This window comes from Beta vulgaris, chromosome 8, assembly GCF_026745355.1.
Source record: "Beta vulgaris subsp. vulgaris cultivar EL10 chromosome 8, EL10.2, whole genome shotgun sequence".
NCBI classification, from domain to species: Eukaryota; Viridiplantae; Streptophyta; class Magnoliopsida; order Caryophyllales; family Amaranthaceae; genus Beta; species Beta vulgaris.
This window is the reverse complement of record NC_079209.1, coordinates 4,625,205-4,639,849: the sequence shown is the minus strand read 5'-3', so window position 1 is coordinate 4,639,849 and position 14,645 is coordinate 4,625,205. Positions and strand designations below refer to the sequence as shown.

The window sequence follows — 14,645 nt, the reverse complement described above, 5'->3', positions numbered from 1 at the left end:
ATCATTGTATTACTTCATAGATATGCTTGCAAATGGTATTCTATAATCCTAGGATATACTTTTCATAGGGTATGTCGCTTGATCCGCGAAAAGGGTCGAAAACCGTGTATTATAGGCTTCAAAATCACCTATTTTGGGGAAAATTCAGGACTTCTTTTTTACCCATTGATTTTATTTATCTAGGACCTTTTTTAGGGGATTGAGATGAGTTGGGATGACTATGGGGTGGATGAGACCCTCAATATTAACTTACAATGTTTTTACAACCTGTTTGATATGCTCTCATTCAAAATCCGGAAATGGTTTAGCAAGCCTCCACTCCTAACATATGCTCGTTTCAGATCATGACTTTATTTCAAATATTCTCTAGTGATCTAGAATACATCCCATGAGGTTTGTTGTTCGATCCCTGCAAAGCTCCCAATTCATGGAAATATTTTCAGATGCACCATACGACACTATGATGAATCTCATGAGGTATGTTGTCCGAACTTCGGGATGGTCCCAAAATAAAGCATCTATTATAGCCTTCAAATTCTATTATTTTGGAGATAATTAATTCCATACTTCTTCGAACCTGACAATATTAATTATCAAAACTTTTTTAGGAGCCTCGGGATGCCTTTGGATGATTCTAGGGTACAAACACAATGTCTAGCTAGTACTAATTGATATACTTTGACCTACAAAGAGTTTTAGGAGCTTTATTTGACTTCATTATTATATTGTTGGTACATAGTTGGTAATGGGGTATTTTTTTAATTGTACTAAGTGGTTTATGGTACCTTAACTTTTTGAAATAGGAGTGCGAGTGACGATGCTTAGCTTATTTATTATTACGGGATTTTCTATAAAGAAAGAGAAATAATATTAAATTAGTGGGACATGCAATTTTAGGAAGTATATCAATTGATGTGAGATGGAAAAACACAAAAAAATTTATTGATCGATTAACATGGAACGGGGTGAATATCATATGTACAACTTGTATGTCATTTATTATAGCTTGTCCTTAACATTCAAAACTCGGTCTTGATATTCATATATTTTCTTTGGTCTTATGTGCCGTGACTCGCCTCATGCCCTATAAATTATCTTCTCAAGGAAAACCTTTGTATATAAAAAAATTTCATACTTAGCCTTGATTACATATGTGATTCTCTGTATATTAAAATATTTCACTTAGCTTGTGCATTTGTGATTTTTATGACTTATAAGGGTTATATATAGGTGATTTTGAGGGTTATGGGCCGGGGAGGGACGAATTGATGCGTCATAGCGATGAATCTCAGTAAATCATAATAGTAAGGCCACTCTGCACTTATATAAATTACAATATGGTGTGACATATCTAAGTCTTTGAAGTGATTCATCTTGATAGGCAGAAATTGTACTTCAATCCTACAAAAGGACACGAATCCTTAGGGGCCGAAGCCCCTATTGTAGGATGACAATCAAACGGCGAGTACATATGTTGCTTCTTGCCCTGAACTTGTCTTTGAGGCTTTTAGTCATAATGTAACGTGTTCTATAGGATAGTTTTATATATTTCTTTCAACTCAAAAAAATAGCTCTGAAGGTTATATACTCCACCATATTCTCGTTCCAACTTATAGATAGGCTTCCAAATGTTATCTTATGACGACCCTTTGATGCATCTCATGAAGTATCTTCCCGGCCTGAGTAGCGAGAAGGTCCAAAAAATGTGTATGTAGTCTTTATAATCGGTTGTTTTGGTGCTATTTGTGTACAGTGTATTAGCTATCATGATCGGTAGTTTATTAAACATTATCCTTCTACTTTCTTCTTTGATATTATTATTTCCGTTCTACTCAATATAACATTTTAATTCTTTTTGACAATATTTAATCGCATTATGTATCATATTTTAAATGAGTTAGAAAACTAGTATATGATGTAATAATAGGAATATTATGACACATGTACTACTTTTATTTCTCGTCCATCTTTAATTTTCTTTACATCAGTTGTAGATTTCTATGCTAACACAACAAAAAAAGAAAACAAAAGTATTAGCAAATTGGTCAAGGCCTAAAGAAAAGGATGAATATTCAACTTGAACTCATAACTTTCACACTGCACCCTAGCTCCATATAATAGTAACAATAGATTATAGTCCAACATTTTTGCTTGGGAATCTTCTTAGTACAATGTACCTTACAATTTTCTAAGGGTACACTGATATGTCGTGTACCATAAAATTTATTGTGCATTCATATATACACGAAAAAATAGAGTTTGTTTTATAAGAGACCGTCAACTTTTAAATCCCAATATTAAAAAGAGAATTAGCCCAATAGTAACTAGAATAATTTCTTTCGGTGACTAATTTAATCTATTTAGTCACTAGGTCTACTTTTATATTAAAATTAGACCATCTCTTTTAATATTTTTTGAAAAAAAATTATATAGAAAGAGAAAGATCGACGAAGAAATTAGAAAGTACATTATGTAGACATTACGAGTAACGAGTTACCATTATATTACCAATAATATACATATACACTTTCCACTGAATATAGTGATGAAGAACATGATGACATGTAGATGCATGCCCAAGTGCCCAAAATGAGTGTAAACACACCGTAGATGCATAAGTATATAATATCATATGAGTATGCTACTTGTATATATTTTGTAGAACTAATGATGAGACAAAGCAATGGGAAAATAAGAAGTGGCCCTTCGAATGCACATGATCAAAGATCAAATTGGATGTGTGAGGAGTGTCATGTGTAAGGACCACATTGTAACGAAAGATTAGTGCTTCTGGCTTTACAGGTAGGGTTTATGATAGAATTGCAACATGACCTAAAGTGACCCACAAGTTCATCTTAATCAATCTTTAATTTCTTCCGCCAAATAAGAAAAAGATTAAGGAAATAAAATTGACAAATGTTAACAACCACTTTAGAATTTTCTTGTTGAGTTAAATGTTCTTTCTTTTATGGTACCAACAAGATTAATTGCATAGATCAAAATCTCTTTAATGATATTGGAGTAATACCAATATTGATAATTAGATATTAATATAGTAAGGAAAGAGTTCCAGAGTTGGTAGAAAATTGTTGACAAAAAATGAGTTGATTGTGTTATTTATTAAACTATTAATTTAATTGGAAAAGCATTTTAGAGAATTATTGCAGTGACTTGGTTTATCGGAGTTATATAAAGTGAAATAATTTAAAACTAAGAGGGCACTAAATCTTTTTTTTTGCATTGTAGTCCAAATTTCAGGTGTAATTTAAACATTTGAAACTTATCTTAAACAATCAATAATATTTAGCCAAACATTATTAAGTGGCGAGAATTTAGCTGTTTGAGTCAAGATATCATAAGAAAAGTATAACAAAAACCCTCTCTCCAATGGTGTTCCCCCCCCCCCCGATAGGTCAATTAAAATGGAATGTTGATGCCTCCTTTAACCCGTTAACCTGTAGATCGGCCATTGGGGGTGTTCTAAGGAATGAAAAAAGTGATTTCTTATGCTTGTTCTCCACTCCTATCCCTCCTATGGAAATTAACTCAGCTGAAGTCTTGGCAATTCATAGAGCCATTCAAATTTCACTCAAATCAGCCAGCTTCAAAGCACATCCGCTCGTGAATGAGTCTGATTCTGCTAATGCTGTCAATTGGTGTGGTAGGGCGAATTCGGGCCCATGGAACCTGAGATTTATACTGAATTTCATCAATGTTGCCCCCTCCAAAGGTCTCAACATCTCCATCTTGCATCGTGGTAGAAGTTCAAATGTTGTTGCAGACGCTCTCGCCAAGCAAGGGTTGCACCGAAGCTCCGAGTTTGTAGCATGGCTTTATCCAAATCCCTTTCATCTAATCTTAGTTGTCCTCCTCTTGTATGACAAGCTCAAAACTTATGTGTCTGGTTGAATTCTACTTGAGGAATTTAGGGCAGTTATTTCTCATGTAAGCAGGATGTATTGGAGATATCTTGGCTATCCTTGAGCCTTATGTAATGGAAAATTACAAACTATCAAAAAAAAAAAAAAAAAACCAATGTGAATATTTTTCGTTCATAATAATTTCTTATTTTATATTCATGCAACAAAAGAAGTAGTAGACTAATTATATTGGGACGATAATATTTTTTTTCTGAAGGGCACCCACAAGGAAAACTAATTTATTAGATCATCATGAGCCAAACTTACAATAGCATTCGAAAACTCATGCCTCCACACTCGCTTACCTACTTAGGATGAACTCATGAAAGTGAACAACTCGTATATGACGATAATGTTTTGGAAAAATTGACAAGAAAAATCCAAACTATGACCGTTCCACTCAAAATAATCCCAACTATGAGTTATTCGAGAATAATCCAAACTATTGGGAGTACTTTTTCATAATAATCCAAACTTTTAATTATCCTATATATAATAGACCAAAAAGGACCATTATTAAAGGGAAGAAAAATAAAAATTTGGATTATTTTGGGAAGGTACCCCAAATAGTTTGGATTATTCCAGAATAACCCAAAGTTGGGATTATTTTGAGCGGAACGGTCATAATTGGGATTATTTCTATCAATTTTTCCTAATGTTTTGGTTCTAATATATGGAGTGAATTAATAACTTGCATCGATCTACCAATTCTTGTGTAACACAAGTTTTCATTATATATATCAAAAAAACAAGAGAAAACACAAAATAGAACAAAAATATAAATATTTGGGAGGTGGGTTGAAGAAGAGAATCATTCTAGTTTTAGAAGTAGTGGCTATAAAACTGAAAAATAATGCAAGTTAAGGGTCATCTCCCAAATATCCCAACGGAAAACATGCATAATGTCCACAGGAATCTTCTATCACATCTGGGAATTATGACCATCATTCATAGCTGGAGGGAGACCCCATTTTTGGACGTTACATCCCTATCTTATAACACTGTGTTTCCTAATTTTACCAAAATTTGTCATGGATAACTAACCCTAGCTTACCAAACATTATGTCCCTCTTCCAGCACCTAGGAGAACGAGAGAGTGGACCTTGAGATGTTAAATACTCCCTCCGGTATTTATTAGTTTACTGGTTTTTTTTGCCGCACAAAGTTTTAGGAGAAACAATATTGTGGGACATAGAAAGAAAGAGAAACTATTATTATTGTATGTTTAAGTTGAATATATGTGTGATGGAAAGTTAGTGGTCTCATTCCAAAAATAGAAATAAAAGAAATGGGTAAACTAATAAGAGACATTTGAAAAAAGAATACGGATAAACTAATAAAAACCAGAGGTAGTATTAGTCAAAGAATTGATACTGAGGTTGGTTTGTTTGAAATTCTAGAATTCTTTTCTTTTAAAATAAGAAAGAACAAGTTTAATTCTAAGTATTGATAATAATGAACACTTATATATCACAAAAGATATAATCAATCGTTCAAAATGATAAAGCATGCAATGAAAATAACCATGCTTTTTAATGTTATACTATATATGTCTCCTTTTTTAGTTCTACTTTAATATTCCACATTTATCAAGAGGAGGACTGTATTAAACAATTTGGAGGCCATATTCTAATTTTAGGATTGGGTCCTTAGTGTCATTTTTTTTGCAACTTAAATGAAAAAAAGAACTTTTATAATGTTATAATAATTATATATTTTTATCTTGCAAATCAAAAAACTAAAACCTCAAACTCATTTGAAATTGTATGTAACAACTCAATTCAAAACCAAATTATTAGTGATGTTCTATTTACAAAGATAACAAATCTTTTTTGTCTATTTCGCTCTAAAAAGGTACAACAGAATATAATATTTATGTGATGAGATAGCTGAACCTGTAAACTAATAAACTTATGGTCACAAATTATTCAATTCATATTAGGCAAATATACACTTCTCAGGAAAAATACCCTAAAAATATGAAAAAAAAAAGAGTAAGAAAAATAGCGGAAAAGTAATTATTGAGTGGTTGGGAGATGAGTCAAATGCTCAAACTCCAAGAAAATACCACAAGACTTGCAAAAACTAGGTATGACATGCTGGGGAAGAGATTCGAACTCACGTGTTGTGTTGAAATATTGAGTTCAAAGACCAATTAACTGAGCTAAGATATATAGTTGAATTTTTCAACAACCAATCCAATATATGTTTGTTTCTAGATTTTGGGACCTTGGAAGTCGGAGCCCCTGTGCTATTGGACTGTTTGCACAGCCTAATAGTCGAGCCTGAACAAGAATAAGCGTAAATGGAGAAAAAAGAGAAGCGAATGATGAGAAGAACAAGCAAAAATTTAATAGATTCATGATTCATCCTTTTACTTCTTATCTCAAAATTATAAATATGGAGTTTCTCGACAATATTCCCTTCTTGGAAATAATCTTTGAATAATCTTACTGATAAATTTTATTTGGCCTGTATACAAGCCCACGTCGGAGGAAAGAGTGACTACATACAAGGTTGGCGGGGTTACATCCTAAACTCAATTGGTGATAGGTGGAGTAACCCACCAATCTATATGTTATTCATTCTCTATCTAATTATTCAATGTAAGACAAACTATTCCTAACTCACATGTGGGATATAGGCCTAACACTTTCCCTCACATGTGAGCCACCTTTAATCTTGCAATTTGAATAGGTCATAACATCCTCGATGGGCCCTCTCTGGACTTCCAACATGAGGTCAATTGGGCCCTTCTTGGGGCTGTTACAATTCTGTTGGGCTTACTTTGCTCCAAACAAATCTTCAACACCTTCCATCTTGCATTTCATATTGGGCCAGGATCGTCCACTCTGAAACCATGTCAAAAGATCAACTCAACCAAAAGTTTAAGCTGATGATTGGAGTCCCATAAATACTTTTATACTCTATCAGGCCCCTCACGCAATAGCCCATTGGGTTTGAAGTGTGGATGCAACATAGGTTTTCCTCGTACATGGCGCTAACTATTCAACTTAGAATGGAGGGGTAGATGAGATTTGAACCCATGACCTTTATATCACGCTGGCTCTGTTAACATATGAAAGGATCAATTCAACCAAAAGTTTAACTTGCTGATGATTGTAGTCATAGTTTTATACTCTATCACTTACTACCAACAAAATACTTATATTCACCAAAGTGGGAACCTAAGAGCCTCTATAATCACTAAAGTGAAATGCATATATAACAACAAAATTAGTATCATATACATTGTTTTTTTGGGAGATGGTTGGCATGAGTTTGAAGGAGTGCATTTTACACTCATTTTATGTTATAGTGTTTGCTAAAGGTCATTATTTGTGTCTCTCGATTGCATTCGAGCTCCCACTCCTTTGTGTTGGAGCATCCTTCTTGGTTCCTTTATGTATGTGAAGCTCCCACTCCTAACAAAGTCGAGAGTCCACTCTTTGATCACCCCAATACACATTTTCGTGTGATTATGTGATTTATTTAGGTCTCCTATTGTAACTTAATATAAATGCGTTGTTAGGCCGATTGAGAAAATCATTTTCATATTAGTCATGTGGCAAGAAGGGTCACTATAGCCGAAATGTCATGATTTGAAAGTGAAAGAGAAGAAGCATCACAAGAAGAAAGATAATCAAGGTGGTGATGAAAACAATGTTTTAACCGTGTATGGATATAAATATAACAATGAGAATAACTCGGCTAAACGATCTTCCAAGCACGTATTAGATATAGTTTTCTACAAGTTATTTGCTGACTCATTAAAAACGAGTATCACGATAATACTTATGAAATACGAAGAAGAAAAAAAAAATCTTGGTTGTTAACGAAAAAACAATCTAACAAGAGATTGTAGGTTGATTCTCCCTTAAAAAGCACAAGAGAATTCCATTCTTTAAATAAGTAGTGAGAATGATTTTTCACACAATATCTAGATACATGTGACACACACCTATATATAATGTAGGAGATTCATACAAGGTGTTGTTTCGTACCAAAAGACACATTATTGAAAGCACACTGAAATCGCGTCTAGGCTATATGGTGCAGGCGCACCATATAATGAGGTGCAGATGCACCTCCTTGGTTCGATCGCACCAAGACCAATGTGCAAGCCCATATATGGTTCTGCCTCAGAATTTCATTCCACATAGAACTTGGTGTGGGCGCACCCTTATACCTAGGTGCCGGTGCACCATTTCTACTTCCCGAGTATCTTACAAATAAATCTTCTAAATTCATATTACACTTATACACATCAGTACATCACCTAGTACAATAAACTTCATATATAAAAAAAAAAAAACCTACGAACACATTTAACTATAAATGTTCCAGCACACTATGATGTGTAATGGAATTTGCTTAGTAGTTTATTTTTGATGCTTTGGTTCTAAGTGCGAGTAGCTCGACAAATTCATGGATCTTTGATTCCAGCTCTTTGTTTCATAATTTCATTCTTCTCCAAGAGAGAACCAACTTCAGTATTTTGAGCTTGAAAAGTTTTGAAATGTATATCTTGCTGATGATAGACCTTAGAAGTCATAGAGAAAGGGTGATATGTGTGTGCATCTTGCAGGTAGTAATTTGTTGGAGTTGAAGAGTGTGTACTTCATCTTTGATTGGGTTGAAGAAAACATGATATAGATTAGTCAACTTGAAAAGTTTGCTACAAAGTAGTGTTTGATGGTGGCTCCTTGAAAATTGCGAAGACCTCATGGAGCAATACGCAGAATGATGTACACCACAAACAACATAGAACTTGGCAAGAAAGGTAGCTAAGGAAGGGATGACGAGTAGCTCTTAATTAAAAGTCCGTGTGTAGTGAGCATGAATAAGGAGAAGAATGCACACGGAACACTAAACATTGTACGTGTGTGATAAGTGAAGTCTATACAAGGTTTTTTTTTTATAAAAAAAAAATTTAGGTGAAAACAACGCATAATTGATCTAAATTAGACTGAATATATATCATCAATAACTCATCATAGTTATGGAGAACAAAAAATTTAATGAAATCAGCAAGAAAATATAGAAAAACTAGCTTAAACTTGATTATTCTCAATTATGAACTTGGTGTCATACCAAAAAAATTAAAGTAACCCATAAAAAGGAGGGTAGATTTAAACAGTCACTTATCTCTATTACATTACAATAGTCAAATGAACAAAGCATTGTCAAATTAATCAAAGATAAACCCTGAAAAAAGAAAAAAAAGAAAAACCCCAAATCCATATGAACACATACTAATCTAACTTAGATATGGTAAGATGATAATGATATTATAAAGTATAAAAATATAAATTTTACTTGATGGTCAAGGACCTAAAGGTTTGATCTCTGTTTCATCCCATGGCATAGTAAGATCAGCTTCAACAGAAACAAATTTATCAAAATCATCCCAACCCCAACTATTAGACATATCAATAACAGTGTTTGTTGTTGTCCATTGTTGATGATGATCACTCATTGAGCTGCTACTTGTATTATTCAAACTGTTCATCACTGTATCTTCAATCACAGCAGCTTGATCCCCTGTATAATTGTAAAAATTTGATGAAGAAATTGAACATGGGTTACTTTCAAAACTACCCAAATTTGAGTATGGGAATTGTAAATGATCTTGATCATTATTATTATTATTGTTCTGAGGAAGAGATAGAGTTGATGAACCCAGAAAATTTCCATCATTTAAGCTCTTATTGTTGAAGATTATGGAGTTTTCTGGAAGTGAAGAAGTTGGTTGTCTAATAACTGTTTGATAAAATGCATCTGAGAAGTTGTTTTTATCATCAAAACTACCACCTAGTGATGCTGCTCCTCCAAGTGGGAGACTAAACCTTGCTTGTTCTTGTTGTTGGCTTTGTAATACCAACTTAATGTTGTCATTGGAGGTGGTTGTGGTTGTGGTTGAGGTTGAGTTATTGGTCTTAGAGGAGGTTTTAGCACCCGGGTTCGACGTCTTGAGGCGCTTGTTTTTCCGGCCACCGCCAACAGGGACGTTACGTAGGGTACCACCTTTGGTCCAATGCCTCTTACAAGCCTTGCAAAAATGCCTAGGTTGTGTTTTGTTGTAGTTGTTGTAATAGCAAAACTTTGTGTTAATGGAATCACATCTAGGGCATTTCAATGGCTCAGATTGTTGTTGTTGTTGTTGTACTTGTGATGCTTGTCTCTTCAATGAAGAAGATTTTGGAAGCTCAATGGTGTTGGCTTGTAACAAAGCTTGGTTCCAACCATGCCTATCACTTGAAACTTGTTTTGAACTTAAACCCATCACAAGATCATATAAAGAACTTCACTTTTATGCAAAATTTTGTTTGCTAATTAATTAGCAGCTTCTAACTATATATGTTGTCTTTGATTTTTCTCCCTAAAGAATTTCTAACCTTTGGATCTTGGTACAAGAAGAGAGATGAATTTCAAGAACAAGAAGAAGATCAATTGATAAGAAGAGATATAAGAATGAAGAGAGAAGATTGATGCAAGCTTAAGCAAGTGGCTAGGAAGCTGAGGAGAAGTGAGCATGTCTTATACACTCTCTCTCTCTATCTATGTCTTATGTTATTTATCAATCAAAAGCCTATCTGTAAATAGATAGTTATATGAACCAAGAGAGGAAAAATGGAAACAGTTCCTTATACTTTATATTTTTTTTCTATGAAAAAAAAAAACATTGTGCTTAGTAAGGTTGCTATTGAATAATATATATTAAAGATGACATTTGGTCTGTAGGATATATTGTGTTAGAGCTTTGGTCAAGCATAAGAGCACTCACAATGGCAAACTACAACTACTTGTAGCTTTTTGTGTCACATCAGATTTCCAAACTACAACATTCCCAAGCTACAACCTCTCCCATTGGAAAACTACAACTACTTGTAGTTTTTGTAGGTCACACATGTTATCACCATATCAACAATTTAAGAGAAAAGTGAAAGTGGGCTCACAAAAAATTGACAAAGCAAGTAGCTCTGGCTTCACAAAGCAACAAGCTTGCTTTCTCTCCAACAATAAAGCTACTAGCTTTAACTTTTGGAAAATTGCAAGCTAGGACCTCCAAGCAACCGTTGGAGCTGCTCTAACATGCTGGCTCGTGCCTGGTTGGATTGGCCAAACCCAAAGATAAGACATGGGCACGACTTGGCCTACGAACCCACCACGTTGGTTATTGTATGTCGTGCATAGACACAAAATCGTGATCTTTTTTGTGCTTTTTTGTACTAAAGTTCATGCCTTGTGTCTTATTGTATATATTTCCTAAAAATGGGTTCTATATGCTAGCTAGTATGCACAGTTTCGTGACGTGGGTCGTGTCTTGCTTCGTGCCAACCCGACCTGATACCTTTTTGGATTTATACATTAGATACATGTGCAATTTGTTTCTAACTTTTAAGTCTATAATGTTAATTCTTCTTACTCTTACGTTTATTTAGAATTATCCTTAATCAAATATAATTATATAGTTAATCTCATATTATAGTTGTATGTATTTGTTAATTTATTCCATCAATTAAGATTTACATATAAAAAAATGTTATTAGAAGTTTATATGTATATATATCATGTAAAACCTAACATAAAATATTACACTAAAACTATAAAATTACATTACTATCCACCAAATTTTATCCTACTAGGATAAAAATAGAAATATATTTATATAAATATTAAAATATACATTATAATAAGTATATATTATAATATAGGGATAGAATTATTGTAGTATAAGAATAACATTTTTATATTGTCTAAAATTTGAGTTGGATACTTAGTCACTAAGGTGAAGGTGGGCATTTGCCACGTGGATGAAGAAGAACCCTTGATAGTGCCTTGTTTGTTTGGCCATTTGTTTTGGACAGTTTAAAAGGAGGGGAAAGAGAAGATCTTCATGCAATCCCATGAAGTAAACAGATGAAATTGGAAAGAGAATAAAAATAAGAGAAAAGGGTCGGTGGTGACATGGAATGAAAGGATTGCCTAATGGAAGGTGAAATGAGAGACTTCAGACTAGACTAGCAGAAGTGGGGTCTTATTGTATATTTTGTAGCCTGTAGGCTGTAGGGTACTTTTGATTGGTAAAGTGAAAATTAACAGTTGGCATCATGTGAACCCTCGTGGCCTTGTTATATACCTTAATCTTGGATAATTATTTGATTTAGAAGATAATTATCACTCTATCAGGATTGAGCGGCAGTCAAACAGTTAATAAAATCTCCGTGCGAAGCGGTTTAGAGGAAATTCATCTTATTATGGGTTTTCGAAAGGGGGAAAAAAATTAATCAAATCTCGTGGCCTTGTGATATACCTTAATCTTGGATAATTATTTGGTTTAGAAGATAATTATCACTCTCTATCAAGATTGAGCGGCAGTCAAACAGTTAATCAAACCTCTGGATGAGGCATCTTAGAGAAAATTTATCTTACTACGAGTTTTCGAAAGGGAAAAAAAAATTTAATCAAACCATGCTTTTTTTTTGTGTTGCTTGGGTTAATTAGTAAGTTTTTATCTGTTTATTATGGTTGATAGTGGCTTGAATCATGCATTATGTCCTTGCTTAGACTACGGAATCTATGTTCTGCATTCTATAGTACTCTTACTCGGTTACTTATTTGGGTTATTTGAGGTAGTTGCGAATCATGTACAGTAATATAAAGAATTTTATGCAAAGCATTTGAAAATGATAAATTAGCAAGTTGTTTTTAGATTATATTTTAAAAAAAACATTAGATAAAGAGAAACCTTAACAAGTTGAGGAGAATAAAAAGATCCTAACTTGCCAAGGGTGAGAATCAAACAGGTAAGCTCAATAATGTAATCAAACTCATTTAAGTTTGTCCTCGTCACTAAAAAAAGATGAAGATTTAATTGATTAATTAATCATCTAATATTTTTATAATGAATTACGCCTATCCAACGCATATCTAATTAAAATTCAACTTGAATCAATAATATAACTTTCATATAAGCTACATATATTGCTCTAAAATTTTGATATAATGCTTATTTTTGGATCCAAAGTTTTTTGTATAGTACTCCTTTAATATTAATTGGGTTCATAAAAACTAGCATTATTCAAAATATATGTATACACTTATATACGAGAATCTTTATAGTAAACCTGGGTGTACCATGCTCATGGACTCATGGTACACCCAAGGCTATTTTCGCCAAAATAACAAAATGGACAAATGAGCAAATGAGCAAATGAGCAAAATGAGCAAATGATCAAATGAGCAAATGAGTAAAATGAGCAGATAAGCAAGTATTTCTACTCATTCAAGAAAATGAGCAAACTTGGTGCAAATGAATAGTTACGAAAACGAACTAATTACAGGTGAGCAAAAAAGAAAATGAAGAAAGAGAGGAAATGAATAGAAAAAAAAAAAGAAGACTAGAACAAGTACATAAGAGTTGACTAAGCACCAATAATCATCCAACACAAATTGTGTAAATGAGCACATAATCTTCAATCATTCTAAATGAGCGTAGATGTTTGACTCATTTGAACATTAGAATTCAAAATTATTGCAGACTACATTTGCTCATTACTACAATGATAATTCAAAATCAGCACCCATAATTTTGTTCATGTCTGGTTTATGCAATACGAATAACTGAGGGAAAATGAGCAAAAACATAATCAGAACTGGGTCGTGGGTCTTCATCATCGTCGTGGATGGGTCGTGGGTCTCTTCAGTCGCCTCATCATCATCATCTCGAGTCCGTGTCATCATCATCTCATCGTTCATCTCGCGAATTTCAGATCTGGAATTTTTTTTTCGCAAATTTCAGATCTCCATGGTTGTGTTAGAAGGTTTGGAAGGAGGAGAGAGAGAAGAATTGAAAATCAGATTTTTCCGGCGAGAAAGAATAGATCTGGAATTTTTTTTCGCGAATTTCAGATCTCCATTGCTGTGTTTGGAAGGTTTGGAAGGAGGAGAGAGAAGAATTGAAAATCAGATTTTTCCGGCGAGAAAGAATTGAGAGAAATGAATGAATTTCAGATCTCCATTGTTGTGTTTGAGTTGAATCCACCATGAATAATCCGCAAGGTTGTGTTGGTTCCTCCATTTTTTTTTCTATTTCTAAGCTTTGGAAGGAAGAGCAGGGGCGGAGCCACTTGGTAACAAGGGGTAGCACATGCTACCCCTAAATTTTTTTGAAAAAAAAAAAGTTTAGCTACCGCTTAGTTGGTCGCAAATTTTTTAGCTACCGCTATAATCGGTCGCAAATGGTTTTAGCGACCACTACATTAGTCGCAAATACGCGAAATGGTTCCTCAATGTTGAAGAAAACTGCCAACTTCAACCTTACAAACTTTTACACCTCTATCTTTTCATGCAGCTCTACCAACTTCAACATCACCAAATCTCTGCAAAGTGGAGATTTTGTGGTTGCCTCCTTCTGATCAGATAGTATAGGAGTGTAGTGAGTGCTAAACCAATGCTCATAGTGATAACTATTGAGTGGAATTAAATAGCAGGATTTCATATTGCCTCATTTACAAGAGAAAAAAAAGATCACAATTAAATTGAGACAAACACTGGGGGAACCTATGGGCAGTAAAGCCCGTGGTTCAAGAAAGTGAATAATATAATTTTGTGGAGTGCACGAAAATAAATATTTGAGGAACATAAGTAAATTTTTTTGTTTGTATGTGTTCTGTGTAAAGGTATTTCAAAATTATGAAAAATACAAAAATAGTAATATCT

At 33.7% G+C, this 14,645-nt stretch overlaps 1 protein-coding gene across 1 annotated transcript; it reads right to left on the bottom strand.

Annotated features, from left to right (window-relative positions):
* Positions 1-8,970: 8,970 nt before the first annotated feature.
* On the bottom strand, positions 8,971-10,586 carry LOC104900751 (dof zinc finger protein DOF2.2). Its single transcript, XM_010688255.3, has one exon. The coding sequence runs from the start codon at positions 10,204-10,206 to the stop codon at positions 9,247-9,249; it is 960 nt and encodes a 319-aa protein (XP_010686557.2). The 5' UTR covers positions 10,207-10,586; the 3' UTR covers positions 8,971-9,246.
* Between the last annotated feature and the right edge of the window lie 4,059 nt (positions 10,587-14,645).